The sequence below is a fragment of the Bos grunniens genome, chromosome 23 (assembly GCF_055505025.1).
Source record: "Bos grunniens cultivar Pamir isolate PY7600 chromosome 23, Bosgru_T2T1.0, whole genome shotgun sequence".
Lineage (NCBI taxonomy): Eukaryota > Metazoa > Chordata > Mammalia > Artiodactyla > Bovidae > Bos > Bos grunniens.
The window spans coordinates 34,560,250-34,574,794 of record NC_141187.1 but is presented as its reverse complement, the minus strand read 5'-3'; the positions used below and the strand labels follow the sequence as shown (position 1 = coordinate 34,574,794).

General features: G+C 42.5%; 1 protein-coding gene across 5 annotated transcripts in view; it reads right to left on the bottom strand.

The window, feature by feature from the left end:
* Positions 1 to 3,750: 3,750 nt before the first annotated feature.
* The window catches only part of RIPOR2 (RHO family interacting cell polarization regulator 2), a 212,199-nt gene continuing 201,404 nt past the window's right edge, over positions 3,751 to 14,545 (bottom strand). For all 5 annotated transcript variants that reach the window (XM_086370007.1, XM_086370008.1, XM_086370009.1 and 2 more), the window contains 6 exons: positions 13,452 to 13,613; positions 12,356 to 12,514; positions 11,199 to 11,404; positions 9,370 to 9,453; positions 5,960 to 6,050; positions 3,751 to 5,700 (listed from right to left, as the gene is read on the bottom strand). In XM_086370007.1, coding sequence (XP_086226133.1) covers positions 5,600 to 5,700; positions 5,960 to 6,050; positions 9,370 to 9,453; positions 11,199 to 11,404; positions 12,356 to 12,514; positions 13,452 to 13,613 — 803 coding nt within the window. In that variant the 3' untranslated portion in view covers positions 3,751 to 5,599. The remainder of the gene's footprint in view (positions 5,701 to 5,959; positions 6,051 to 9,369; positions 9,454 to 11,198; positions 11,405 to 12,355; positions 12,515 to 13,451; positions 13,614 to 14,545) is intronic.

Here is a 14,545-nt window from a genome sequence, read left to right as displayed (position 1 = left end):
GGCAGGTGGGGGCAGACATGTATGCTGAACTTTCTTCAGCCTGGCGTTGAGGCCTTCTGCACTTTGCGCTAAACCAAGCTTACATTCACTTCTCTGGTGCACAGAATCTCACCTCAAACCAAACTGGTTCCCCCTAACACACACTCAGTGAGGTCCTGTCTTTGTGCCCTGTGTAGGCGATGTCTATTAGGAACTTGCTCATTCTGCTTTGACTGTTCCAACGTGTCAAACTTTCCACTCATCTTTCATAGTATTATGCCAATTTTGCTTACTTGCTACATAGAGTTTTTCTCTACATCATAGATTTTCTATGTTGATCCTATTTTGCTGAGAAAATAGAAGCAGTCAAAAAAGAACTTCCAGGACTTCCCTGGTCGTCCGGTGGTTAAGAATCTGCCTGCCCACGCAGGGGACACAGGTTCCATCCCTGGTCCGGGAAGATTCCACATGCCCTGTGGCAACTACCCCACATGCTACAACTACTGAGCCCAAGACCAGGAGTCGCAAGGACGAAGAAGCCTGCGCACCACAACTAGAGAAAGACCGTGCAGCAACAAAACCCAGGGCAGCCCCCCAAAAAGGGGACTTACATCAGTTCTCGCCATCATATCCACCCTCTGACCTGTGTGTGTCCATATCCTCTGGCTTTCCTCCTGTTATGCTCCCTCTGTTTATGCAGATTTCAACCAATCCTCCTCACTCCATTCAAGGAGATTGTTCACAATCCTTCTTTTGCATCTCAATTTTTCCATCTCAACTGGGACCTTTGCATCATCAACAAGCATACTGTACCTTTTCTCATTTAAAAAAAACTGAAACAACTCTCTTGACTACATATAGCCTCTTCCACTGGTTATTCATTTTTCTGCTCCTCCTTATACAAAAACTCTTCAAAGAGCTGCCATACTTGCCCTTTGAACATTCTTTGAACTTCTCTTAAATGTACTCCAAATTGGATTTCAACCCTATAGCTCCACTGAAGTTGCTCATCAGGGTCACTGGGGACCTTCCCTCTGCTGAATTCAATTCTCAGTCCTCAGCATTTGTCACTCATTGCTCCTCGGAACACTTTTCTCACTTGGTTTCTAAGATGTCATATTCCTTTAACTTTTCCCCACGGGCCATCTTCCTTTTCCTTTGCTGTCTCCCCCTCTTCTTTATGGCCTCTGAATATTGGAGTGGCCTGAGGCTCAGTCCTTGTACCTCCTCTTGTTTTTTTATCTATAATTCCTAGATGAAATAAACCAGATGAAATAAACCATTCACATGCTGAAGACTCCCAATTTTTTTTTTTAAACTGGATTTCTCACCTGTACTCTAAACACAAGTATTTTCAATCACCAAGATGGTATTTCCATTTCCATGCCTAAGAGGCTTCCCCGACTTAACAGACCCTCAAAGCAGAATTCTTGGTCTTTCTCTCCAAACCTGCTGCTTCTCAGTTCCCCTGTCTTGGAAGATGGCATTCCATCTTTCCAGTTTTTCAGACTGAAATTTTTGGATCCACCCTTGGCTTTTGTCTGTTTCATATCTCAGTTCCAACTTACCAACAGATCCTACTGGCTGTACTTTGAGGTAGAAATTTGGATGCCTGTCCAAATCTGGGACATTCTACAAAATGTACTTGTCTGTATTCTTCAAATATTGTAAGGTGGGGAAGTTTAAAGGGTGGGGGCACAACTGTTCCAGACTAAAAGAACCTAAAGAGGAGGGTCACCATAGGATCCAGCAATCTCCCTTCTAGCCATGTATCTGGAGAAAACTAATTTGAAAAGATATATACACCCCAATATTCATAGCAGCACTATTTGCAATAACCAACACATGAAATCAACCTCAATATTCATCTACAAATGAATGGATAAAGAAGATGAAGTACATATATAATGGAATACTGCTGCTGCTGCTGCTGCTAAGTCGCTCCAGTCGTGTTCGACTCTGTGCGACCCCATAGACGGCAGCCCACCAGGCTCCCCCGCCCCTGGGATTCTCCAGGCAAGAACACTGGAGTGGGTTGCCATTTCCTTCTCCAATGCATGAAAGTGAAAAGTGAAAGTGAAGTCGCTCAGTCGTGTTCTACTCTTTGAGACCCCATGGACTGCAGCCCACCAGGCTCCTCTGTCCATGGGATTTTCCAGGCAAGAGTACTGGAGTGGGGTGCCATTGCCTTCTCTGAATGGAATACTACTCAGCTACAAAAAGAGTGAAATAATGCCATTTGCAACAACATGAATGGACAAAGAGATTATCATACTAAGTAAAGTAAGTCTTACAGAGAAAGACAAATATCATATGATAGCACTTATATGTGGAATCTAAAATATGATACAAATGAACTTATTTACAAAACAGAAGCAGGCTCACAGACATAGAAAACAAACTAACTATGGTTATCAAAGGGAGAGTTGGGAGAGGGGTAAGTTAGGAATTTGGGATTAGCAGATAAAAACTATTATAAATAAATGTAATAGATAAACCACACAGTCCTACTATACAGTATTGGGAACTACAATATCTTATAATAAACCATAATGGGAAAGAATTTTAAAAAGAATACTTTTATATCTATATGAGTCACTTTGCTCTGATTCAGAAGCTACATAACAGTGTAAATCAATTAAAAAAGAACCTGAAGAGGCATGACAATTAAACATGGAAGCCATGGTTGGAACCCATGGTTGCAAACATGTATCCATGTATGTGCATGTATGTGCGTGAGCATATGTGTATGTGTGTATATTCTATAAAGGCTACGACTGGGACAACTGAGGAAACACAGAGCCTGCATTATCCAATATGGTAGCCACTAGCCACATATGGCTACAGAGTACCCGAAATGTGACCCATCTGAATTGTGATGTGCTGTAATTATAAAATATATACTCTATTTCAAAGTATGAGAAAAAGAATGCAAAATATTTTATTAATAACTTTTATATTGATTACAAGTTGAAAGATTTTGGATATATTAGGTTAAGTAAAACATATTATTAGAATCAGCTTCCCCTGTTCTTGTTACTTCATGTGGCTACTAGAAAATCTAAAACATCAAGCACGGTCCCTTTTTAAGGCCTTCGCATTTACCGTTGTATCTGCCTGGAGTGTTCTTCCCAGGGGTATCCACACATCCACATGACTCACCTGTCAGTTCCTCAGATGATCCTCGAAAGTCATTTTCTCTTAGGCCTTCCCTGACCACACTGATCTTTGCCCTATCCCATTTCCCATCCCCAGCCTTGGCCTTGGGCAATTACATTCCTTTTCTCCGTCTTTTTTTTTTTTTTTTGGCCACAATGCAAGGCTTGTGGGATCTTAGTTCTGGGCTCCGGGCAGTGGAGAGGCGGAGTGCTAACCACTGGGCAGCCAGGGAGTTCCCTCCTTTTCTCTGTCTTATTGTCTTCTTTTTCCAGGATATGAGCCCTGTGAGGGCAGGAATTTTTATGTCTCGCAGCAACGAGACCAGCGCAGCCAAAAAATAAATACATAAATTTAAAATATACCAATAGCAACTTAGACAAAATGGGGCGGGACAGGAATGTGTTCCAGATGAAAGAATCAGATAAAATGTAGCTCTGTTTTTCCTCCAATTAGCATTACAACAAATCTGAGAAGTAAATATCATTCTCATGTATGGATGAAGGAATTTCAAGACAAGAATAAATTCAAGTTGAGAATCAAGTGTAGTGGGTTGTGTAAATACCAACTCAACAAGAACATGTGAAAAAATACTGCAGACTCTGAACACGAAACTAGTAATTCAAAAATAATTTTTATTTTTAACTTACATGATTGAAAGAATGACGAATGGAAATGCCACAAAACTAAAAGCACCCCTTTCGACCAAAAACAAAATGCAGAAGTGAATACAAAAGGTATAGAATTATTCATGCAATACTCGAAAAAATAAAAAACCCAAACAACAAAACAATTCTGTGACATTTGTGATTTGACTATTTAAAAAAATCACTTCAACCATTTGACAGGGACTACAGACTATACATACTAACTGTAGGCTGTACAATGTACCTTTAAAAGGGAAGATATGCATATATATATAATATTTATAAATTTACAAATTTATATATACATTATAACTTCACAGTTGAAAGAACTTACCTACCAGGAAGTCTGATAAACAATTTACACTTTAAACGAAATAAGAATTGTTTTTGAAGGTCTTGCTAAAATGTAAATATTTCAAATAACATCTAAATGATTATACAAGCACATTCAGAGAATAGTAGATATTTCACAGTTTAAATTACACTCACACATATTATTTTGATATCTTGGCATATCCCACCTTATATACTCTTAAGAGGAAGAAAAGCTATTTAATAAGAGCTACTAAACAGACTTGTATTTTATTTAAAGGACTTACTACCCTGATATGAAAGCAATGACAGGAGCTGTTTTAACTATTTGGCCAAGGGTTCTTATCCAGTGATGAATGATTTCTCTAGGGCAGTAACCATTCAGGGCATTCTTCTTCCTTACCTTATAGTACTTTCTATAAAAGCAAAGACCACTGTTATTGATCCTCTGTTTTCACCTCACTGTTGTCATTTAGTCACCAAGTCGTGTCTGACTCTTCGACCCCATGGACTGTAGCCTGCCAGGCTCCTCTGACCATGGGGTTTCCCAGGCAAGAATAGTAGAACGGGTTGCCATTTCCTTCTCCAGGGGATCTTCCCAACCCAGGGATGAACATGCATCTCCTGCCTTGACAGGCACATTCTTGACCATGAGCCTCCAGGGAAGCCCCTTTTACCCCATTAGGATTCCTCCAACTTCTATGTTCTTCTTCTTCAAGGAGCATCATAACTTTCTGAAAACTTCTGGTTTTGATCTGCCTTAGCAGCTAAATACTTCTATTATAAAAAGTATCATTTTAAAAATGGCTCTTATTAAAAAAAAAAAAGCTTAAGTTTTGAGTATCTTCTTAAAAATGAGTATGGTATAATCTTAATAAGGTAATTTTTAATGATCTACCCATCTTTTTTTTTTTTTAATTCATCTTTTTTTTACATACTGGAAACATGCCTTTGGATTTTTCACAATAGAGAAACAAAAGAAATTGTGGCAGCTTGAAAAAATGAAAATAAAAAATCTTATAATGTGTTCTTTTACCAGGTTCTGCAGGCAAACTTGTATTTGAAGAAATCCTTTTATTTTTTTTTTGCTTTGCATTTAAGGTAAAATTAGGTACCTAAAGGGGCCACTCAACCCTGAGAGCACAACAGAGGAAAAACTGCAAGGCATAGGATATTTATCAAAGTATCGTGTGACTATTTCAAGCTTATAGAAGAACTTCCAAAAAAGTACAAAGATGGCTGTTTTAAAATTCCATACGTACTAGATAAGACAGACTCTTCTACTAAGTTTTGTCAGCTGCAGTCAATGATGTAATCTACTGAAATATACATAGCCCTATTCTATTGGCCAAAGGAAAAGTAGATAAGCACTGTGAAACTGGACTTTGGATTCCTTCTAAAACATTTTAAATTTTCAGACAACCTCAACAGCTTCCAGCTAAGTCACAGCACCATCTTGATTAACAGGGCCATTTATTAAGACAGCTGTTAGAGTCAGCTCGTAATTAAAAGGCCGTGGCAACTTCACTTGCAAGACGACCTCCAACTTTTACACAGTCTCGAGGAAATTTGTCCAACTGTTCATATGCCAGCCGCCCATCTTCTCCTGGATACAGAACACCAAAAATAAATACCAGTTTGAACTTAACATTTTTATTCATCACTCAGAATAATAAATTAATACCAGTTGGTATTAACTGATCAGTCCCTCATACTGTGTGTGTGTGTGTGTGTGTGTGTAAGTGGTTGAGCAGATAGCCTATAGGAGAAAACCTGCTCAAACAAGGCACATGAAACTTCTTACCATTACCTTTGTGTCAGAAATAAGCAATCGTGTTACAAAAAAACAAAAGCAAAAAGCTCACCAAGAGATAAGAGAGTTTCTGAGGCCACATTTCTGATTTCTTCAGTATCAGACTGACACAATGTCACGAGCATTTTAATGCTTTCAGTAGCCTACAAGGAGAAAAGAGTTAAAACAGTGTTCTGACATTTAGGTGTGGGACTATATGAGACTTAGCATTTTCACAGCTGGTGGGGACTTAAAAAACCACCCAGGTCTTCCCAAACCCAGCTGAGTATCAGGATCACTCTGGGAGCTCTTATAAAAGTACAGATTCCTGATGCTACTCGGACACATCAGGTTAGAACCTCCTGGATGGAGCTCAGGATGTGCGTTTGTGGGAACGCTGATGACCAGGGAAGCTCCTCATTTCACAGTGGACTACAGGCCGAGAGAAGGAAATGACCAGTCCGCTTTTCCAGAATAGAATCCACTTCGCCTACTTCTTTTTGCTGTATCTCATTCCTTCCAAAACTGTTCCAATTTAAGAATTCCTAATTTTAGCTTATATATTAAAATAGAGACAAGTAAAGGTCAAGGATGGGAATTCGTCTGTTTGTTTCTTCCACAAACATTTACTGAGCACTCTGTGAACCAGGCAGTTCACAGGGCCTGGGAGACTCAGCCATGAACATGACATGGTCCTGACCCTTAAGAGTTTACAGTCCGGTGGAAAAACAGATGGTGAAATAAGTTAACTAATTATTATGATGGGTGACAGGCTGAGTCAGGGTGCTGGGGCTAAACGTGACTGGGAGATGCAGAGTGGTCTGATCAGGGAAGTCTTCCTGGAGGAAGTGTGGCTTAGAGGAGTTGGTCAAGTTTGGGCATGTGGTAAAGATGTATGTGTGTGTGTGTGTGTGTGTGTGTCTGTGTACGTAGTGTTTGGGGGTGTGGAGAAGGAAATACAGGGCCCAAATCAAGGGGAGGCTTATAAGCCATATTAACAGTTTTGGATATCATTCTAAGATCATGGAAAGTCATGTAAGAGGTTTAAATAGGACTTGTTTTTTAATTCTGAGCTTTCTAACTACAGAGGAGAGGATGAACTACAGGGAGGCAGAGAAACTGGTGGGAACGTGGCTGGAACATGTGAATAGAATGCAGATGAAGAGGAGACAGATTCCCACTACCAAGGAAGTGGGATGTGCAGGATGAGGAGGCTGGCTGGAGGTGGAGGCTGAGGGCAAGGGCAGGTCACTGATGGCTCCTAGGTTTCTGGCCTGAGCTCCTGCGAAGAAGTTGAACAATCCACTCATACACCAGAGACAAGAAGTAGGGGTGAGATGGGTGGAGTCTGAGACTTCCTAGAGAAGATACCTCAGAGCAAGCTGGATCAGAGATGGAAGGGATGACATGGACTGGAAACATGCGGAGTTGTTAGCATAGGCATGACCATGGCAGGGAGGACACATGGAAGGAGAAGAGAGCCCACCAGAGTGCCCATGAGCGCCGGTGTTGAAGGCCATAGATAAGAGAGGGCCTGCTGTGAATAAGGAGAAGGCAGTGGCACCCCACCCCAGTACTCTTGCCTGGAAAATCCCATGGATGGAGGAGCCTGGTAGGCTGCAGTCCATGGGGTTGCTAAGAGTCGGACGCGACTGAGTGACGTCACTTTCACTTTTCACTTTCATTCATTGGAGAAGGAAATGGCAACCCACTCCAGTGTTCTTGCCTGGAGAATCCCAGGGACGGTGGAGCCTGGTGGGCTGCCATCTATGGGGTCGCACAGAGTCGGACACGACTGAAGCGCCTTAGCAGCAGCAGCAGCAGCTATGAATAAAATGCTCTTCCAGTGATTTTGAAGAGTTGATAACAAATAACACATTATATGGTTTTCTTTCTTGGCAGAAAGTGAGGCTTATGGAGTGGCCCTGGTGGTGCTGGGCACCGGAGGACAACAGACAGAAGCAAGCACGGGTGTTTCTTTGGGTTCGTGTGGCCCAGTGAGACAGATGGGGGAACTACAACTGCATTTGAGAACCCTGACTTCTCAAGCTTGTTTCCAGTATGGTACTAAGAAAGAAATATGTCGGATGTCTGTTTGCTGCCATTCATTTAAAAAAATATTTTTTTTCTCTTGACACGTTAACGAGAGTTGACTGGTTGGGTCTGTGCTGTGTTTTTACATCATGCTATTTGGAGCCCCTCTCAAGAGCTGGGGGGCTGGGGGTGGTTTAGAAAGAGGTCTTTGCTTTAGGAGGAAAGAGAGCTGCTGCTAAGTCGCTTCAGTCGTGTCCGACTCTGTGCGACCCCAGAGACGGCAGCCCGTCAGGCTCCCCCGTCCCTGGGATTCTCCAGGCAAGAACACTGGAGTGGGTTGCCATTTCCTTCTTCAGTGCATGAAAGTGAAAAGTGGAAGTGAAGTCACTCTGTCGTGTCCTACTCTTAGTGACGCTCAGTTGTGTCTGACTCTTAGCGACCCCATGGACTGCAGCCCACCAGGCTCCTCCGTCCATGGGATTAAAGTAGTGGGGAGGATTGCTGCTCCCAGACTGTGGACACGCTGGAGTTTAAAACTGTAGCTTTTAAACCTTCACAGCATGCAAATCCACAAAAACTGGTGCCGATCACGTATCCTTCTGTCTTACTTTACATTAACTCTGTGTCGCAGCCATCATCGCTGACCTGTCACTAACAGGACAGCACCCAAAAGCACAGCAACCACTTGGGCCTGGCCACCTCAAGGTAATTTTTTGACCCAGTAACAAGGAAGGCAAATTTTCCCAGAAATGTTTTTCTTCACAGGTCATTAACTTTTTCCTTTGAGGTGTTAATCCCTTTCTTCATGTCCCATTAGGTCTGCAGGTCCCCGCACACATCCAAGATTTTAGCAGACCTCAAGGTGTGGCCTTTTCATTCTGTTCTCAAGGATGATTAATCTTATATTTTGTGATTAAGGTCAGTCAGACATTAAATCTTGACTACTAAAAGGCAAGCTCCTTAAAACACTGGCAATTCTCAGCCCTCTGATACAATGAAGATGGACGAGCTGCTTAGTAAAAGAGTTGCCAGGGAAGGATTTGAAAGTTTATTGGCACATTGGATTTTAGTACTTTTTTGCCAATTTTATTTATCTCTGCCGTATTTCTGTACACAAGAAAAATTGATGAAATCAGCATGTCATCTCTTTTTTGGCATGAAAGACACTTTTTTAATAGTGGCCCTGAGGCAAATCGATTCCTGTGAGCTACTGAAAAAGGGAATTTGTTTTCCAAAAAGTATTGACTTTAACAAAACCAAGTCACATTTAGGTACTATTTGAAGACAAAAAGGATTTCCCAACTAATATACAGGGTAAAGGAGAGGAGAAAGGCTGCTAAAGCAGGTACTTCCAAATATGGAAAGAAAGCTGTCTATGCACCTGGCTTAGTGTCAAAGCCAAAGTCAGCTCAAAGCTGACCTGCCAGGGGCTCCAAGGCTGGGCCTTACCTTCAGGCTTTTCAGGGCCAGGCAAGCTGCCTTCTGGAGCCGGAAGTCAGTCTTTGTTAGGGCTTCACAGTAGTAGAGCAGGGCCTGAAAGAGAAGGAAGGACGCCATGAAGACATTTTGATTTGTTTGTACTTTCAGGCTTCCCTAGGGGCTCAGTTGGTAAAGAATCTGCTTGCAATGCAGGAGACCCAGGTTCAATCCCTGGGTTGGGAAGATCTCCTGGAGAAAGGAATGGCAACCCACTCCAGTATTCTTGCCTGGAGAATTCCATGGACAAAGGAGCCAGGCTGCCTACAGTTCATGAGATCCGCAAAGAGTCAGACATGACTGTGTGACTAACTTTCACTTTTTTTTCAGATGTATGTATCATTTTTACTCCTTGAGATAAGCTACAGGTAAAAAGACATTTTGCACTACCCTCAGAGGAGGAAAAAAAAAATCCATTAAAATTCACGTTGATTAAAAGAGCTTGATCTTTTTATCCAGTTCATTCATGCCTTCTATTCTATGACTGGCATTGCAAAATACATGGTCTCTTATGTCTTGCTCTTTCAGTGTGGGTGAGGGTATTTGGCCCACAGAAGAGCATTTTGAGCAAACTCTCCTAAAAGACTGGAACTTTGTAGGAAAGAACAATATGAAGTGCATGTTCTCGGGCCAAAATGTATTAGAATGGAATATCTTCCCAGGAGTACATCCCACCACACACTAACTTAGATAATTAGATAATGCCTTAGAAAGTTTCAGCAAACTCTTCTCCAAGTTCAACAGCAGACCCATCCCAAGTACAAGAAGGGCCAACTTTTATTTTCTTTAACTGATCTGAAAGTCGATGGGATGTGGGTTTTAGGATGACTGTTCAGGTTGCAAAGGGCTCTCAGGTTGTAAAGGGCCTGCTTGTACTAGGCCCCAAAGTACTTGAACTGCATATGCTTATTACACTTGGATGACTGTTGAATTGAAGCCAAGAGAGGTAAACTGTCTCCTCCCTAGCAACAGGAGGGATGGCTTTTAAAGTAAAAAGTATTCTAGCACTTTGACCCAATAGTTTGATGACATAACTGCAAACTATTCATAAAACATATGTGTGTGTGAACACGCATATGTATGTTCATCATAATATTTTTCAGAGTTGGAAACTACACAAATGCTCATCAATATGCAATACAAAAATAACAGGTTATTTATATACTGAGATGCCACTGAAGTATAAATAGAATAAAGTAGATCAATATGTCCTGACATGGAAAGAAAATAACCATGATACATTACATTTAAAAAATCATTTGTGAAATAGGATAGTGTGATCTCATTTAAGAAAAAATAATTATATATGTTAGCATATACATAGAAAAGATCTGAAGGAATGTTCACTAAGTGATGAATAGTTTTCTCTGGGACTTACAGGACCTTAACTATTTTCAGTATATTTTTATGGTTTAAATAATTTTACAGAGTGTATATCAGTAATAAGAGGAAAAGGGACTTCCCTGGTGGTCCGATGGTTAAGAATCTGCCTTCCAATGCAGGGATGTTGGTTCAATCCCTGCTTGGGGAACTAAGATCCCACATGCAGCAGGGCAACCAGAGAAGCCCCTGAGCTGCAACGATCGAGCCTGAGAGCTCTCAGAGCCAGTACTCCACAACTAAAGGAGTCCGCTGCACTGCAACTAGAGAAGGCCCATGTGCCACACAGCTTCTTTTTTTTAATTTTAAAAAACAGGAGAAAGAAAATTATTTTTACAAAGGAAGAGATGACACAATATTAACAGTAAATGGCATAAACTTAAACAAGCTTCTGCCTTGCCATCCATCATTTCATGCCCTACCTTTTCCCTGAAATGCTCGCTTCTGGAGGCGGCTGTCAAGTAAAGCGTCACCGCCTCACTAGCTCCACTGTCCTCCCCAGTCAGGAGCAGAGCCAGCGTCCTGAGTACTTCCTCCTGCGGGGCTGGGAAGCTGCCGGGGGCAAGGTCACTCATGGCCTGGAGCAGTTTCTCGTCTCTCAGTGACTGCAGAGTCTGAACCACCGAAACTGGAGAGAGAGAAGAAAACAGAAGTCACTTTCTGTTGGTAAAGTAGCATGCTTATTACAGATACAAGTAAGGTTCAGGGATGTACTTAATAAAAGACCCAAGAATATATGAAAAATTAGCATATGAGAAAGGTGATGTTTCTGATTAGTGATGGTGGAGGAAGATTTTCTTCCTCTGATGGCAATTACTGTGCTGAACATGGTGTCTCGGGGTTTAAGGACCGAGCCCGAACCCAAGTCAGGGTCAGAAGCATTTCCGCCACTAGCACTGTGCCAACCTACCTACTCCCAAGAACACACCTGGTTCCTCTCGCCTCACCCTCCTGCCGCCCATTGTCAAGCGTGGGTGGAGAAACAGCACAAACTTGGGAACCAGAAACCAGCCCCTCACAGCCTGGCTCCACTCCTGGAGAGGCTTTCACTCAGGGCAGAAGCTGGTTCTCTTCCTCATAATTGGAGTGCCCCACGAGAAGGCAATGGCAAGCTTCACTGCTCCTCCCTGTGTTGCTGTGTTTTCTTCAGTCCCTGAAGATGAAGCCTTAGATTTGTTTTTTCGTCTCTCCCTCCTTTCCGTTCCCAATGTGTCACCCCATTGGCTTCTTTGGAACCTCACTTCTGCTTAGTATTATGAAAGCGCCACCAAAAAGGCACTATAAAATAACATTGCCTGTAGGCTCAATCCTACAAATGGCAAATACATTAATGATAGACAAAAACTTCAGCAGGGTCTTCAGTCATTTATCAGCTTCCTGTTAATGGTACACCCCTGTTGAGCGAAAAGGGTATGCTCAGCAAACCCCCGTTTCATTGTCAAAGGGCTCACTCATGTTAAAAATGTCCAGGAGCTGTCTAAAACACAAATCTTAGCCCAGATGTTGAAAACTATGATTGAAGAGACCAAAATTATCCCAGATTGAGCCCCCCACAGTGTGAGCAAAGAACACGTCCTACCTTGCTTGGCCAGCTGGTTCAGGTAACTCTCCAGGTCACTCACGCCGTGGCTCGTAAAGTAACTGTAATACTGGAAAACAGTGATGACTTCGGAGGACAGGCTGGCGGGAAGCAGGGGCTCAGCTCGGTCCAGGATTTGGGACACCAGGGTGTGAAACACTATTTGGAAGGGGAAGATACGAAGCAGTTTTTAAGAAACACAATCAATCATTCATTCATCCCTCATTCGTCTTTCTATTGAGGTACACGAAGGAGTGAAGTCTGTAAAGGGAGTTCAGTGTACAGCATATCTATATACCCATGTAACTATCATTTGGATCAAGAGATCACTGGGATGCCATTACGTTCTCCTGTGCCTCCTCCCAGTATGCTCCAACCAAAGGGACTCAAACTTCTATCAACTATCAATAATAGTCAAACTTCTATCAGTACATTGGCTTTATCTGTTTTTGAACTTCATATAAATAAAACTATGTAGTATGTACTTTTTGAATCTAGCTCCTTTTGTTCAAAAATTACGTGAGGTTCATCCAAATTATTGCTTGCAGCAGTAAATTTAGCCTTTTTGAAAACTGCTGTGTAATATTACCATTTATTCCTTCTCCTGTTGATGGGCATTTGAATTGTTTCCATTTTTGGTTCCTGTGAATAAGGCTGCTTTGAACCTTCTTATACATGTCCTCTTAAAAAATGAGGATAAGCTCGTATTTCTTTTGACATATTTAGGAGTGGAATTGCTGGATCATAGGATAGGAGTATACATATTCAGTTTCTATACAAACTGTCGAGCAGTTTTTCCCAAGTGGTTATACCATTTGACACTCCTGTATTGGTGACTTTTTAATGAGAAAAGGATACATTCGTCAATAGTAGTACAGACATACGGTCCTTTTCAAAGTCACTGCTGATATTTGGAACGAAAACATGTTCCCTGTCTTTCCTTTCTTTGCTTTTTCTGAGTAGATGATGTTTTCTCTGGAGGGGAAGCCTCTCTTCTGGGCTAGCTGCGGCGGGGAGTCTTGAGGGGACTGCACCAGCGCTTAGTACTTTCAACCCAAAAGACGGAAATATTTCTCTCATTCCTGTTGCCCTGTACCTGGGTCTGCAAGCCCGGGGTAGTCTCTGTTGACGGTTCTGGCAAAGCTGGCCTCTAGCTGCTTAATCACTCTGTCCGCGGAGCTGTGGTAGACCCCAATCGGGGTGCAGCATTTGGTCCAGAAGGACAGCAAAGACAGCTTTTTGTGAAATTCCGGTATGGCTGGAATAGAAGAGCAACCCCCCATCCCACGACTCAGTGAAACAGATGCAGGTGCAGAGATGGCCCTGGGTGGGGTGGGGCAGGCATCACCATGGGCCTTTCTTTTTTTTTTTTAAGACCAGTTTTTAATCAGAACTACAGGATTCTCCTGTTGTTGGCAGGTGGTCCTGAGGGCAAAGAAGTGGAGACGAGGAGCTCATCCAGCCTGGGCACTAAAGAAAATGCGGCAAAAGCAAACTGTTTGCTTTCCATGATAGAAAACAGCAGGTTTACCCTTGGGAGAAAGTCTAATCCCCTCATCTCCTGTAACTTAGCAAATAAAATTGTACAGGATCCGAGAATCAAACCCCGGGAGATTTTCTGCAGCGGGGGGACAGAGCAGAGGGTGACTGAGAGAGTTTTTCACCCTTCCCAGCTGGCTCTCCGAGTGAAATGATTGAAGAGCCATGTGCCACAATCAGCATTTCACTCGAGGCTCTGATCAAGCCGAGGGGCTGGAGGAGGAGCGGACAGGAGCCTGAATGTCCTGCCGCTTTTCACATCTCTCAGAGACCTGTCAAGGTCACCTGCTCCTGGGAGGACCAGAAACAGGAGGCAGAAACGTATAGAAAGAACCTACAGGGAATTTCAAGCTTAGTTGGAGATAATCCAGAAGATCCTGGTTTCCCACTCTTTCCACTAACTGACGGGGAAAAAAAGACACAAATCCTTGTCTCTAGGAACTAGTCCTGTAGCCAGACCACACAAGTTCAAAGGCATCTCTCCTGTGTCAAGTTTTCTATTTAAAACTCTGAACCAGGGATTCTCTTGAAGGCCTTTGACTCCTCGTATTTCTGCCTTTCACAGTAGGTTTGGGAGCATCTTGCCTTTGACCATCAACCGCTATGGGGGTTGTCTCGGCCAGCTCCACTGCACAGGGGCAATCCTGATCA